The sequence below is a fragment of the Limulus polyphemus genome, unplaced genomic scaffold (assembly GCF_000517525.1).
Source record: "Limulus polyphemus unplaced genomic scaffold, Limulus_polyphemus-2.1.2 Scaffold1007, whole genome shotgun sequence".
In the NCBI taxonomy this organism is placed as follows: Eukaryota; Metazoa; Arthropoda; class Merostomata; order Xiphosura; family Limulidae; genus Limulus; species Limulus polyphemus.
The window spans coordinates 337,252-352,131 of record NW_013666617.1 but is presented as its reverse complement, the minus strand read 5'-3'; the positions used below and the strand labels follow the sequence as shown (position 1 = coordinate 352,131).

The 14,880-nt window shown below is 33.4% G+C and overlaps 1 protein-coding gene across 1 annotated transcript in view; it reads left to right on the top strand.

Moving 5' to 3' along the window:
• LOC106461668 (death domain-containing protein CRADD-like) overlaps positions 1 to 10,362 on the top strand; it is a 13,491-nt gene extending 3,129 nt beyond the window's left edge. The window contains exons 2-4 of the mRNA XM_013921513.2: positions 854 to 1,187; positions 2,449 to 2,700; positions 10,186 to 10,362. Coding sequence (XP_013776967.1) covers positions 869 to 1,187; positions 2,449 to 2,700; positions 10,186 to 10,214 — 600 coding nt within the window. The 5' untranslated portion in view covers positions 854 to 868 and the 3' untranslated portion in view covers positions 10,215 to 10,362. The remainder of the gene's footprint in view (positions 1 to 853; positions 1,188 to 2,448; positions 2,701 to 10,185) is intronic.
• Positions 10,363 to 14,880: the final 4,518 nt, after the last annotated feature.

Here is a 14,880-nt window from a genome sequence, read left to right as displayed (position 1 = left end):
AGTAGTTCCACAGTCGGTATGTTTCTCGTCACTTTAAACTTAACAATTTTTATAATACACTCTATAAATCACAGTGATTCACAATCTCAATAATTTCGCTCTCTACGAGTACAAAGCACACACTCTATGTTACCCGAAAAACCGTAACTACTGTTTGCTTAACTATACATTCAATCATCATCGTCCGCTGGCTTTTATCGCCAGGCTTATATACTAACAAAGAGGCTTCGACAAAATTCTAGGAGCTCCTTGATAATTTGAGAAACTCAGTCACGCATGCGCAAGCAGTGTCACGTGACTTCTGCTGTTGTAACAGTAGGAATCTTACCATATTTTGCTAGTGCTAATTAAACGATATGACTTTTTAATTTTTTCAAATTTTGTTTGATTTTGATTGTTAAGACTAAATATCCTGTAATAAAGATGTGACAAAGTTTATGACTCAGGTTTATCTTGAAAAGTTTCTGCTTATAATTCTATTATTTCATCAAAACTATTTAATTATATAAAAACCTGCTATAAGTTTTTCATCTTTTATTTTGGTGAAGATGTTTGCCTTGTAAGTGCACTCTTAATGGGAAGAATTTCTTCAGAACTGATGATGGCATTTGTTGTGGTGCTATTTTGATTAAGTTACTTTTGGCAGCATTTTTGTCATTGTGAACTTTTTACATAAAGATCCAGTAACTGTATGTTGTTATTTTGAATAATCAAATAACAGAGGAATATTTGTAACATCTGAACATTCAGTTAAGTTTTTGCATCATGCTTATGCAAAAAGTTGAGTTACACATGTGATATAACAGGGTGTAGGTTTGTGAAAGTAAGGGATTTGTGTTGTAATTTCTTTCAGTAAGAAGGTGTGTACATGGATCGAATGGATAAACTTCGCCTTCAGAAACTTCATTCTAGATTGCTACAGGATATTGGAGTGTCAGATGTTCTACCCATCTTGTTGCAAGATGGAGTGTTGTCATCGGAAGATTATGAAGACATCAAAAGTTGTTGCACCAGAACCAAACAAACAGAAACATTACTATTTTTGTTGCCAAAGCGAGGCAAAAGAGCCTATTCATGTTTTTGTCAAGCATTAGAAAACAGTTACCCCTGGCTGCTTACAGAGTTGAAGAACTTGCAGATAACGGAGGAAGAAGAAAAAAAACTAGCTGCAGACAAAATGTATCAGCGTAAGTTTTTGGTTCAATCAAACTCCTAACTTTTATTGAACATCAAGTCTGCTATTTTTTAATACTTTCAGGACTGTTTTGAAATTCTGTGTAAAATAAGTTGCTTTAAACTAGTTTTTAAGAAAAATAGTATAATTTAAAATTAAAACAGTATGTATTTTGAAAGTATATATCTGAAAAGAGATTGAGTTTTGAGATTAACTTTATAAAAACAAACAGTCTTCGTACACAATCTTAAGTAGAAAATTTTCATAATTCTAGATCTTAAACAATATGGATATAAAAGTATTATCAGTTATTCATTTCTTCAAAAATAGTTATAATAATTACTGAGACTATTGTTTGGCTTTCATATTATTTGAGATCAAATATTTATACCTTCAAATGAAAGTTTTATTTTACATGTTTAAATAATGAGCTTCAACTGCATGTTTGATAGTTGCACCACTGTGTTTTATTGTAAATAGTTATGATGTTTTAACAAAGAAAATTTTCAAGAGAGAAAAAAGAAAGAGATAAAAACCTTTAAATGAATCACAAAACTAAGAACCTAAACCTTAAAACTTTCATTGATCCACACAAACCACTTGCATTCCTCACTAGATTAAATGCTTGACTCTCCCAAGAATAAATTAGCCTTTTCTTTTTTAAGGTTATTATAAGTTATGCATGAAGCTGACAAAAGAAAAGTTTAAAAGTATTTTAATTTTTACCTCAAACCAGTACAGAAAATAAAAACTGGTCCCAGAATTTCCATAGATAAGAAAAGATAATATCTATTTTAGAAATGCAAACTGCTTTGCAATGCTTTTCTGCAATATAAATATTATTATTGTTTAATTTCTTTTGATGCTTAAATTTTTTTGTATGCAGTTAATTTTTTTTACTGTAATGGAACAGTTGTACATTATACATCCAAAAACAAAGTAGAACACTGAAATTATAAATGCTTAGCTAGCTTTTGTTTAGTAACCAACTTTAACTCAAAGTCGTACCTTCCAGTAAGGTTACAAACTATTGGTTCACTGTAGACTTCTTGGAATAATCACTATTCCTCACACAGTTTGAAAGTATAGATATTTATGTAAAGTATCTCATTCTGAAGACAAAGAGAGTGCTAAATGATTGGTTTTTTGTAATTTCACTTTATGCTGTAAAAAATTTATTTGCCATTATCTGAATGATTTCAGTTTTGCACATTTTCATAAATAGTACTTGCCTCAGATCCTCTTGATTTACAATTTCTTTTTAATTTTTGCAGCTTTAACAAATGAGATGGTTGATATGTTACGCCAGAATGTTCAGCTGGTGCGACGTTGGCATGTGTTGGCTCATAGTTTAGGGATGTCAGCTCAACGAACACAGATACAGGTACAAGCAAACCTTTACATGTGGGACATGGAACAATGTGTACTACAACTTTTGGAACAGTGGAAGAGCTTGAAAGGAAACTCTGCTACGCTTGGAACTTTATTGGAATCCCTTAGAAAAGAACAATTCAATGATATAGCTGGTAAGTATTAGTTTGTAACATTTGTCCCAAAAATTTTGTTATTATCTTCATCAATTCTTAGATTTAAATAATGTATTTCCAAGCTTTATTTAGCCAAAACTATATATCTGTAATATACTGATTTGAAATTTTTGGATAAACTTCTTTGGAGTTTCTGTAATTGGATTCTCATCATCATGTGTGTTGATTACCATGTATTTCTTTTACTTTAGAGCAGAATAGTTTTCTGAAGTTTGTCACACAACTTTATATAGCATGGTGCGATTTTTTAACCTTTTCACTGTGGCTGGGACATATATTGCTCACTGCACTGGGAAATATAATTCCCAGCTGCAGTGAATGGGTTAATTGAAATGTTTATGATTGTTTATTTATTTTTTTATCTCTCACTGTATTTATAATTAGTTGATTGAGTTCTCATTGTTTGCCAACTTTTGTGCCACTAGTAGACTGGGTTATAATTTTGTATGTTGAATGATTGAAGTTATCATCTTCCTTGAGTGGTACAGTGTTTTGTGAATTTTTTATCCTGCCCATTCTATTTTATGCAAAATTTTCAACTGTAGCTTCTAAAGTATTGTAATTTTTTCTGTTTTCAGAACATTGTGAGATTTAACACATATTTTTGGGACTTCTATTTTTTTCACATGAGCCAACATGGCTGTGTTATCTAGTCCCTTTTTAGTCATAGGGTTTGTGGTATGTGTAGGTAGTCAATTTCAGCTTTTATTTTATTTTTCAGTCACTGTTTGAATCTATGGTACTACAGACCAGTGTTTCCCAACCTGGTCAGTACTGCCCCCTAGTGGGCGTTTTTTAAATTCAGGTGGCAGTAAAGGCTGAGGGGGTGGACAAAAACATTTTGAGGGTTCCAAAATTATATTTGTTAAAAATAAACCATAAAAATAGGGGTTTTGTTTTAAACACATTTGAGCAAAAACACTGTTTGGGTATGTTCGTGGTAAGCAACACCAACCTAATGTTTCTTATCAATTTGTTGAGCATATCTCTTGGCACCACTTTCGGTACTTGTATTAAAAATTCATTAGAAGGGGGCATGAGTGCTCTTTGTTTGCTGTAGGGGGCACTGTGGCAAAAAATGTTGGGAAACTGCTATAGATGATTAATGATCTATCTGTTGGTAAGGGTGTTTCAGATTCCATGGTCTTCAATCTCACAGTATTGGAGTTCAGCCTAAATGTCTTTGTATTTTTCAGTTACATGTGTGCCAATCAATTTTTTTTTTTAAACTTATTGTTTGTCAACTGTTATAAAAAAGGATATAGTATATAGACATACTATGAAATTTCCGACTTTTTATTTTAATGTAGAAATTTTCAAAGTTTGTCATTTTACTTGAATCTGTACACTTTTTACATAAACATGTGGTTCAGAAAACCATTAAATTGATTTTATTATAGCTACCTTTGTTCCTTTCTTGTTTTCTTGGGATAGTATTTACTCTGCCTACAGGGATATTATTGTAAACATGCAATTATGCAAGAAGGTCTAAGAGAACAGTATCTTTCAACTCCCAAAGCAGATTTCTAGAGGTTATGTTTCCTCTATGTTGAATGAGAATAACCAGTCATGTGGTTAGTGCTTATTCGTATGGGTAAATCTGAAGTTTTCTGTCAACTAAGGAGCATTGGATTCACACAGTTCTACCAAGTTTCTAAATTAAGTTGGTTGACAGAAAGACTTCTTGAGGGAAGTAAATGTCTTAATTAATTCACAGATCCAGTAGAAGGTGATAGCCATGTCCTTTGCAAGTATGCATACTGTGTTTTATGTCTATTGATAATTCAAAAATTTTCATTTCTGAAACGATAAGCTTACCTCTGTGTACACAGTAGTTATTCCTTGGGCATCTGCCTTTGAGATTTTAGGCTTGCCACTAACATTTAGCTATATCCCACCTGTGACATGTTGTAATGTGAACTGAACTAGTGCATGATGTAATCATCATGTGACAATAGCCCTCCACTTGTAGGAAGATGACACATCTTCCACAAGCACTTGCACTTGAAATTAACTTTATTCATATCCTTGACACTGTCTTTAATGGACTTGTTTCTCTAAATTTACACTTAATAATTTTTATGAGATTTGCACAATGTTAACCGTCTTTGGTTTCTTTTTAGTTTGATTTAACTTCATGGCCACTAAATAGCTCCAAAAAAATTAATTTGAGGAAATGCTACAATGACCATGAATTCTCAAGTGACAGTGTCTACTGCCTCTTCTAGAAGATCTGAGGCTGCTAACACTACTTTTACTTTGCCTGTGACCACTTTCACTGTGGAAGGTGTTACTGCCATAGTTCACTGTGTTGTGTGTTCTTTGATGCCTTCTTGCCTCTTTACCTGTTGAGGACAATGTTCTTACTCCAAATCTCTTTTTGGACTTAATTACTCATGTTCGTTTTATACTTTCCCTTTTTCCTTTGAATCTTCTCATTTCTTACTACATGACTCTCATGCTGAGGATCATTTGATTTTTTCTTCTTTTCAAGTCATACAAGTCCATGTTGATTCTTGGAACAGCTTTGTTTCCACTTTCAAATGCCTTATCCTCCTTGACTCCAGGGTTACTTCAACAAGATTTATGGCTGTTCCTCTTTTCACTTCTTGGACTTCTAATCCGTTTAGTCCTTTCTATCCACTTGGGGGACTGATCCCCTGTCTTCAGTAGCACTTTCTAGTGCTCAATTTTCCCATCTTCACATTTTCCTTACCCATCTCCTGCTTATCCTCTCTTATCTAAAGTTCTACACTGTAATCCTGATAGTTTTTATGGGGGTCTATGGTCATTGTTTTTCAGTACCTTGGCCAGGGTTTTATTTTCTACCTTGTCCCTGCATATTTAGCTCCTCCATTGTTGAGACCTACAGAGATGTAATGCTCTTCACTCTACAGTTTGTCTTCCCCATTCTTACCTACATTTGGCATCTTTCCTTTACCAGAATGCTTTGAGACTCGGGCCAAGGCTTCCTAACACCAATTTTCCCTTTCTCCATGGTTTTTTGTCTCTCACAGCTTTGTGAGTCCACCCCAATTCCTCAACCCCATGAACCCTCCACTTCTCTTTTCCCATTTTTCATCCCTTTACAGCTTCTCATCACCTCTTTCCTGTAGGGTTGGCTATCTCACATCCCATCGGTGACTCCTGATCCTCTGTGTCTTGAGGCCATGTTATCAAATTGTTTGGACATGAGAACCGTCAAGTGTCATTTGCCCCTCTCCAGGGTTTTATTTTTGTCTATTCTAGAAGACTAAAAGCTGGTATGCTGTCATTGACCTTTCCTATTTCAACCACTATCTGGTGGTTCCTCAGTTTAATATCGAAGGGTTTCTTTCTCTCCATTGCTTGTGTTGCTGTTCTACTCTCTCTGTCTAACAATTGAAGAGCCATGTTTTATATCACTGGTCCATTCACTGCTTCTACCACCAGGATGTCCATCTTGTGGCCAACTTTATATGGTTGTTTGACCAAGAATTGTTGGTTTCTACCATTGAGGCTATTGGTAAGATTGTCAACTACCTTTCACCTTTTTTCCTGTGGTTATGCATTTTTCTCCCCTTTTCCTTATGATTTATTCTGATCCTTCCTAATTCATTATCCCCCTTGTCCTGTTCCTTTGCTTAACTGGCTCCTTGTTGTGGTTCTACACACACACACCTAGACTTACCATGCTTAGCTACCTCATCCTTCACCATCTCTCTCTTAAAATCTATTTCTCTCCTTTTGCTAGTAGCCATCACAAATCTGATCTTTATGAATTGGATGCCTCCCATACTTTGTTTCACCAATATACCTTGATTTTATTCACAGACTGCTCATTTCTTCCTAAGACTTGGGCTGCTTGGAAGGGAGATTATACATTTTCTCCCATATCTTTTCCATCATTCTTGGCCCTTTATGATTGTACAGACCCTGATTGCCTTTTGTGTCCAGTTCAGGTGGTCAGGCACAGCTCCATTTTGGGGTTCCCATGATTATTTATGCTTGTCATGGGACCCCTCTTCTTTGTTGGATCTTTCTTTCTCTGTGCTTAGCAGATTGATTTGTCAGCTCATCTGGATCATCAATTTCTCCCTGGGTATAGATGTTTGCAGGCTGTATCACATCTCATCACATCATATTCATAACTTGACTGAGTGTCTAGCCTTGCACTTTTAATGACCATTGGACAAGATCATCCAGGCTGGACATGGACTACTCCCTACACCTCTGTGGCCCATTATCTGGTGGTTTGTCTTATTCAGGATATTCCCTCCCTCCAGTTGCTTATTCTCCAATCTACTCATCATTTTTAATGGATGAGTGACTCTTTTATTTCCTTATTTATTTATATTGTACTCTCATTTGCTTCTCAGAATACTTACTTCCCCAGACCTGCACGAGTCAGGGGTAATGGAAAGCAGTAAATCCATTCACCCTGGCTCGTAAAGTTTACTGTGTTGAGATAGGGTTTTCCACAAAACCACTAAGATGGTATATAGATATATTTCATTGTATCTTTCATAGAATATCACATAAAAAAGCTAACACTGGAGTAGTGTCTGCCCACTTCCCTGGCTTATGCATCCCAGCTTTTGAAAGTATGCTTTGCAGTAATCCAATGCACTTTTTCCAGTGAAAGACCTTTTCAGAACTTGGGTTTAATCAGTTTTAAGCACCACTGGCATTTCCCCAACACAAATTCCCCTCCCAGTTGTTGAGTAGAGCATAGCACACCCTTGCCACTATCAGTTCCTAGCCAATGGGGTGGTCAATTTGGAGACTTCCTCAGTGTTTGTGTTTCTGTCTGGAAGAAGAGTCTGAGTGGGCAGTGCATGGTAAGAATTATGGCAGGGGTGTCCATGTCAGTGTAGTACAAGTCATCCCTATTACATAATATGCTAATTTTTTGGTTGTTTCACCAGTTGGATTGGGCAAAGTGGTCTGCTTACAAAACTTGAAGGGACTTCATTCCTGGCCCTGTATGTAATTTGAGTCAGTGGTGCAACAGAACAGATACCAAACCATACTGTCTAATCATTGCTCTAGTCAAACTAAACCTCATATCCAAATGACCTGTTGTGTGCAAATGCTCAATTGTTCATGTCTTCTTCTGCCCATCCCTGCAACACCAGGGCTCATTTTGCCATCCTCTTTTCATACATCCATCAAGGCATAGAGTATACTCTGCATAAAATCACCCCTTCAGTAAGCCCTCAAAATATAAGTGTGTCGCACTCTATGAGCTTTCCCCTTCAGTAACTTTCTCCAAAGAGAGTCCACATAGGTTTTTGTAATTGCAATGTGGGAATGTAGCTACTGTGTTTCATGAAGTAAGGTTATTGTTTTTTTGCAAGTTAACATCTATTTCTGATAGATACCTTTCTTTACACACACCCCCACTACCAGTGAACATTGCTCTTGCCTTGTCTAAGAATGAATTTTGTTTCAAGTGCAAATGCTTATGAGGATCTACTGCATATGAAGAGGGCTATTGTAGCATGATGATTACATCTTGCACTAGCACAGTTCATGTTATAACATGTCTCAGGTGGAAGATAGCTTATGGTTAGTGGAAAGCACAAGATCTTAAAGACAGACTTATCTCTCTGCTTGCAGAAAGGTAAGTATCCATCAGAAATACATTTTCAGGTAAGAAATATATTACCCTTTCTTTACACATCATGTTCAGCCATATTATTTTCCTTAACTTAAAACTCATTCAGTTTAGTCAAATTCAACCACATTGTGATTTATCCTGCTTGATCTTTCTGTTAGAAAGCAGACCTGCCTCTGATTTTGCAGACATTTGTTTAAACTTAGAATACTTCAAAGACATTAAGAAGCTAAGATATACTGAGTTTTGTCAGTTAATTTTTCATTATTTCACTTCTTTTTCTATAACAGCTTTCCAAGAAACAAATGTTTCTAAAAGTACAACACAACTGAATTAATGTGCTGTAGCCTCAAATATTAAGAGCCACTAGTTCTAGTTTACCATACCTTGCCTATTGCTGTTTCTTTATTTGTCATATATTTACTTGATGCAGTTCATGATTAAGTTTTCAGATTTTTTCCATTATTTCAGCCTTTATATATTTCATTAACTTTAAACCAAATCAAGCTATGAAGTTGCATATCCAAGTAATAAATTTCCAGTCTTGTATGATTTGTTCCTGAATGGCTTACAGTCAGTGCAAATTGAGTTGGCTGGCTACGTGGATTGTAATAATTCTTAACTCTATCTTGAGATTTTTTGATAACATGTTAAGTAAAACCTGCTCAATCTTCTTGATTTCATGTAAATGCTTGCATTTTTACCATATGAAAACTATCATTATATCTAGCTAAGAATGAAATATTTAACTTTTTCAATATTTTCCAGCTGATTTCTCACTTCCTACATTAAAAATGTGAAAGGAATTATTTGTGCATATTCTTTTGATAAGAAATCTTTCCTTTGTATGTGTTTTATTTTTTCCTCCTGTAGTTTATTTATTCTCTTGTTTTGATTGTGTTGTCTTCCATTTTTTGTTGAACAGATAGATTTAAATTTATTGTTAATGTGCCACTCTGTCTACTTCTTGTGTAAGCTCCATTTTTATGGATTTCCCTAAACCAGCTTGGAGTTTGTCCCATATTCTCTATTTTATGAGGATCCTCAGTTTTTTTAATATTTTAGGGTGTGTATCAATGTGACAGTTGAGCTTATAATTGTTTTTTCATCTGCCAGATTGAATTGGCCTTACCCACTAATTTACTTTATTTTGGATCTCTATCTAGTAATATCATTTTAATATTTCTCTAACATTAATGTAACCAGTTTTGTATCTTAAATTTTATGTGATAGTACTAAAGTTGTGAAATTATATAAAAATCCAACCAATACTAGAGATGGTAATTATGCTATCCACTGAAACAGTTGTTTTTAATCGATATATTCCAACTGTTTTCAAAGAACCCAATCATGAGACTATGTATTTTCTCCAAGTCTTGTATTTTTTTTAACAGTGTATCACTCCTTTAGCTTTAAAATATGGTATGTTGCAAAAGTTTTTATCTGGTTGTGTATCAGTGGATTATAGAGCTTGGTATGAAAGCTTGAAAGACATAATTTAATAGTGTTATTTTGAATCTATTTGTATCAAAAACATTGTGAATAACTTCATGACAAAATTTGCAATATGATAGATTTTGACAGTAACAGAAACGTTTTGTGAGAAGAAAAAATGCTTTGATTACAAGTAAATCCAATAAAATAAATGATAACATTTTGGAAAATACAGGTATGATACTAATTGATTTGCAAAATAAATAGATTAACTCATGTATTTATTTCCTGAAAGGTTACAGTTAATAACAAATCATTTTTTTTTTTTTTTAATTATGACATTTACATTAATGTTTGTTTTATTTATATAAAAGTTTTGTCTTGTTTTTCTATGTATTGATGAGTATTCCTCCCCAATCTTTTCATTACAGATAAACTGGAAGAAGAATTTCTTCAATAAAAGGCCCTCTCCATGTATATGATGATTGATATGATTAAGAGAAGGTTTTATCAGTATTTTGAAAGTTAATAGTGTAATTGTACATATACTATGGTTATTTTTTACTATTTGTATAATATGATATTTTTTATGAATATTCATACTGTTTTTTGTTTTGTTGTCTGTTTATTTGTATTTTTAATTGTGAAAAAATGTAGCATAGACCGTAAACAAGTTAAAACTATGAAGAAAAATAATTTCAGCATAAAATTTTGTATGAAAAAGAACATTCATAGATCAAGAGATCATTACATAACTACCAAACTCTACATTATCTTATTTATAAGATATGAAAAAATCTTATCAAGATTATATATAAAGCCTTGACTCAGTAAACAATTTGACAATGTTCACCTTTTATGTTTTGCTGTAGTATTCATTATAAAGTTTTACATATAGTACTGGATAATAGTTAGAAATCCAGAACTTCCATTAACTTCATTATTTGTGAAGTTGTAGGCAAATTTGACTAAACCAATGATCTGCTAGTTTTATTGTTAATCTGCTATTTCATTTTTTTTTAATCGGTGGAATGAGAAAAAACTAAGTTCAGCTTTGTGTAGGTGCCACTACCTAGCAGCTCCATTCTTAACACATTTATATACTTTGTTGATTTTAATTTATGGTATTTAACCATCTTAAAAGTAACTGGAAATACTTTATTATTAATTTTACTGATCCTTATGGAATTATATGCCAAGTTTCCTTAACTCCTTAAACCAGAGTGGATGCTTCTAGCATCCAGACAAAAATCCTGATTTGTCCATTGGATGGTAAAAGTGTCCGATAACATTTATGTTTCATAGGCTGAAAACCATGTTGCTATCCACCTTTTATAATAAACCAGAAATTTTATAAGTTAACATGATAATTATTAAGACATAATGAAAGTAATTCCGGCAGAATGAGCAAAAAATTATGGGTTTAAGGAGTTAAAATGTGTAGTTTAATATTTTTTTCTTGCTAACTGAATTAATTTAAAAAATAATTCTATGAGAATACACTAGAATTATTACTTATCACAGTTTTACTTCATGAATTCATTATTTACATTACCTATTTAATTCATCAATAAAGTTCTGTCTTTTATTTCATAAAAACCATTACAGAAGTTTGCAATTTGTAACATGAATTAAGTCTTCTTGGGATTTTGTTTTGGTGGCACATTTCTGTAACTGAAAGCTTTACAAAATACTTTTTGGTCTGAAAAATCATACTAAACACTCCTAAGAAATTGTTTTCCATCTAAAAAAACATTTATATATTTATAAAAGGTGTTTTTCCCTTTAAAATGTTAGGTTTCAAAGTTAGTATGTTGGTGAATTAATGTTGATACAAGCTATCTGTGATGTCATATCACAGAAATATAATAATAAGAGTGCAGTTAACTTAAACCATTGTGGTATACCCCTGCACAGATGTTCTGCAGAGCAAAAGTAGGGGACACTAACTGGAGTTCCAGAATATCAGAATATGAATCAGTTTGTCTGTGAACTCCGACTAAATATGTTTTAAAGAAGGAATTAAGACACAAAAATCTAAAACTACAACCTTTATTTAAACAAAACAAGGATAAGTGTTCATTGTAGGGGGTGTTGGACTGAAGAGAGAAAAAAAGGGTAAAGAAAAGTCTTGGTAAATCCTTTCTCACCAGTCTAATGCGTGCCCACTCCTGGAAGTTAAACTAAAATAAAGCCACAAATATTATATTCAGAGTTCAGCTCATAATGTAACCAAAATTTCAATTTCTGCAAAAAGCAAGATATTGGAAAAATCTACCTAGTAGGGGAGAATTAAGCTTTTAATACTGTAAAACACAATGAAATTAACAAGGCCTGGCTTGCATATGACCACACCTCAATCACCTGATTTCCTTACAGTGTGGTCAAAGCACAAGGATGAGGTAGTCCAGGCTATTAACCAATTTGCTGACAGGAAAGCCAGCCTTCTACTTTACAAGCTATCTTTCCTGTAAGAAGATGCTGTTAATTACAAATTAGCAAATCTAGATTCTGAGCATACCTAGAATTAGGGAAAATTTAATGTCTTTACTTAAACAAATTTATGTGTCCAAACTGAACTGAAAGAAATTTCAAAACATTTACATATTAACTAAGGGGTAGCAAACACATGGTACCATCCTATACCACACAATGCTCTCAAATCTTAGTTGAAAGGTGTATAATGTTATTCTTAAGTGCTAATGCTGTGATAATTGACAATTCAGTAATTGCTGTACACTATCATACTAATTGATTATTAACAGGCCCCCTCACAAGCCAGTGGGGACATTTTTATTGGCTAAAAAGAAGGCATTTCCCACAATCTTTTAGCATTGGGGCTGTGAAAAGTGATCTGAAATGATAAGGTGACTGAAATCTGATGTTCATAGACCCTTGAAAAAAGTGCAAGCCAAAACATGAGCTCAAATAAATACATTTATCTGAAATTGTTTATCATCTTCATTAAAAACACCTACAACACAATTTACTATTGGATTGCTAAAATATAGGAAGCTCCATTACCAATTTGAGTCACACCATGATTTTTATACAAAAAAATAAAATTAATTATATTAATATAAATAAACAACAATGAAATCATCTTCTCACGAAAATTTCTTATTTTCATCATAATTTACAGTTACATCAAGATACCTTTAAAAATACACTTTTAAATAATTAGTTACTACAAATGATCATATAGGGATCTTGATCTTAAGAATATGGAAAGCATTTCCAGTCCCAAGGAAAATTGTTGAGTCCCTGTGAAATAAAAGAGTTGATATTGTTATACAGTTATACTTATATTAAATTTTGGATGTTTTGTATCATTATATAAATTGGGTATTTGAAATCAGTACTGCTTGAGTTTGTTCTTTTTTTTCATGTAGGGTATTTGTGTTATCATTAAGTTAGCTTCATGATTTAATTTTAGCCTAATACTTTTACAAACAATATGCAGCCTAGGATACACTAATCTCCTTTCAATATTAAAGTAAAAATTGTGATAATTTAGCCATTCTTCTAGTAGCATTCTTCACGAGTTTATAAATGTTATGCTTCCACTGTCATTGATGATTGGTCTTACATAGTTTGTATTCTCATTATACTATTGTTTAGTAATGTATTGTGTTGATTCATTTGCCGATATAGTAATACCACATTCGACAAGAAACGCGTCGGCCAATTCACCACTATCTACAACTTTTGCCCGTTGTTCTAACAACGTTAAAACGACTTAACGAACTCTTGAGAAGATTTCCAAGAAAGTAAACCTACAGACATTGGTCTTATTTAACAAAATCTGCCTACAAGAAAATCTGTCACTAAAGTACACTAACATTCGATTACATGACCCGACAGCAAAAGATGATAAGATAACCTTGGAGTTTCAGCAGAAACTTGTCAAAAGGCAAATATCAGAAAAGTTGGCGGTGGGTGGTGATGATATAGTAATACCACATTCGACAAGAAACGCGTCGGCCAATTCACCACTATCTACAACTTTTGCCCGTTGTTCTAACAACGTTAAAACGGCATATCGAACTCTTGAGAAGATTTCCAAGAAGAAAGTAAACCTACAGACATTGGTCTTATTTAACAAAATCAGCCTACAAGAAAATCTGTCACCAAAGTACACCAATATATACATCTATACATATACAAATATATTTTACATATACACACACACATACATGCATGCATATACATACACCTATGCATATACATACATACACAGATATACATATACGCACATACATACATATACATGTAAAAACCGTATAGCTAAGCAGTTATTAATATGCTACAATTAAAGACCAGAAAGGCCTGTCATGTTTATTATTTAGTTGTATTTCCCAAACTAGGAGAATTTGCTCTTTCTGTAGTGAAGACTGAACTAAAATGATTATTCAAAGCTTCGACTATCTCACTATTATTTTCAAGTATCCTGTCGTCTATTTTTAAAGGTCCTATCCTGTCTTTCATTTTGTTGTTTGCTTTGTAATACTGTTACCCTCTGTGTTCGTTTGTTAATTTTCCGTATAATTTCTTTCCGATGAAACTAGTGATACAGTCCTTTCGTAAATAAAACTAGTTTATTCTTTCTCAATACAATTTCCACGGTCACGCTATAAGTTAAACAAACGCTATAATTCACAACGAACGACTCACGCGCTCGACCCAACTGTCCGCCTCTATCTCTGTCTGCAATTCAACTACATTCCTGCCGTCACTTCTTGGCGGCTTATATATACAAGCATACCGCAAATCTAGTAAACACTCGAGGATTCACGAACCTTCGAGAATATGACGTGTTACTAGCGTCACGTGACCCCCGCTGTCGTAACAATACTTAAAGAATTCTTTTGGATTTTATTTTTGTTCATCGCTAATCTAATTTGTCTTTCCATTTTACTTTTCCGTATCATCCTATCTAACTCATTCCTAACAATTTTATAAGCAATTCCACCCTCTTCCCTTTTAGTCTGTCTATATATATTTTTAAATTTTTTCTTTTTACTATTAATTAACCTGCTTATATTTCTATTCCACCATAAGGGCTTACTTTCTTTATTTTACGAATAGATGTGTACGGAATACACGCTCTCTGAATTTTATCTAAC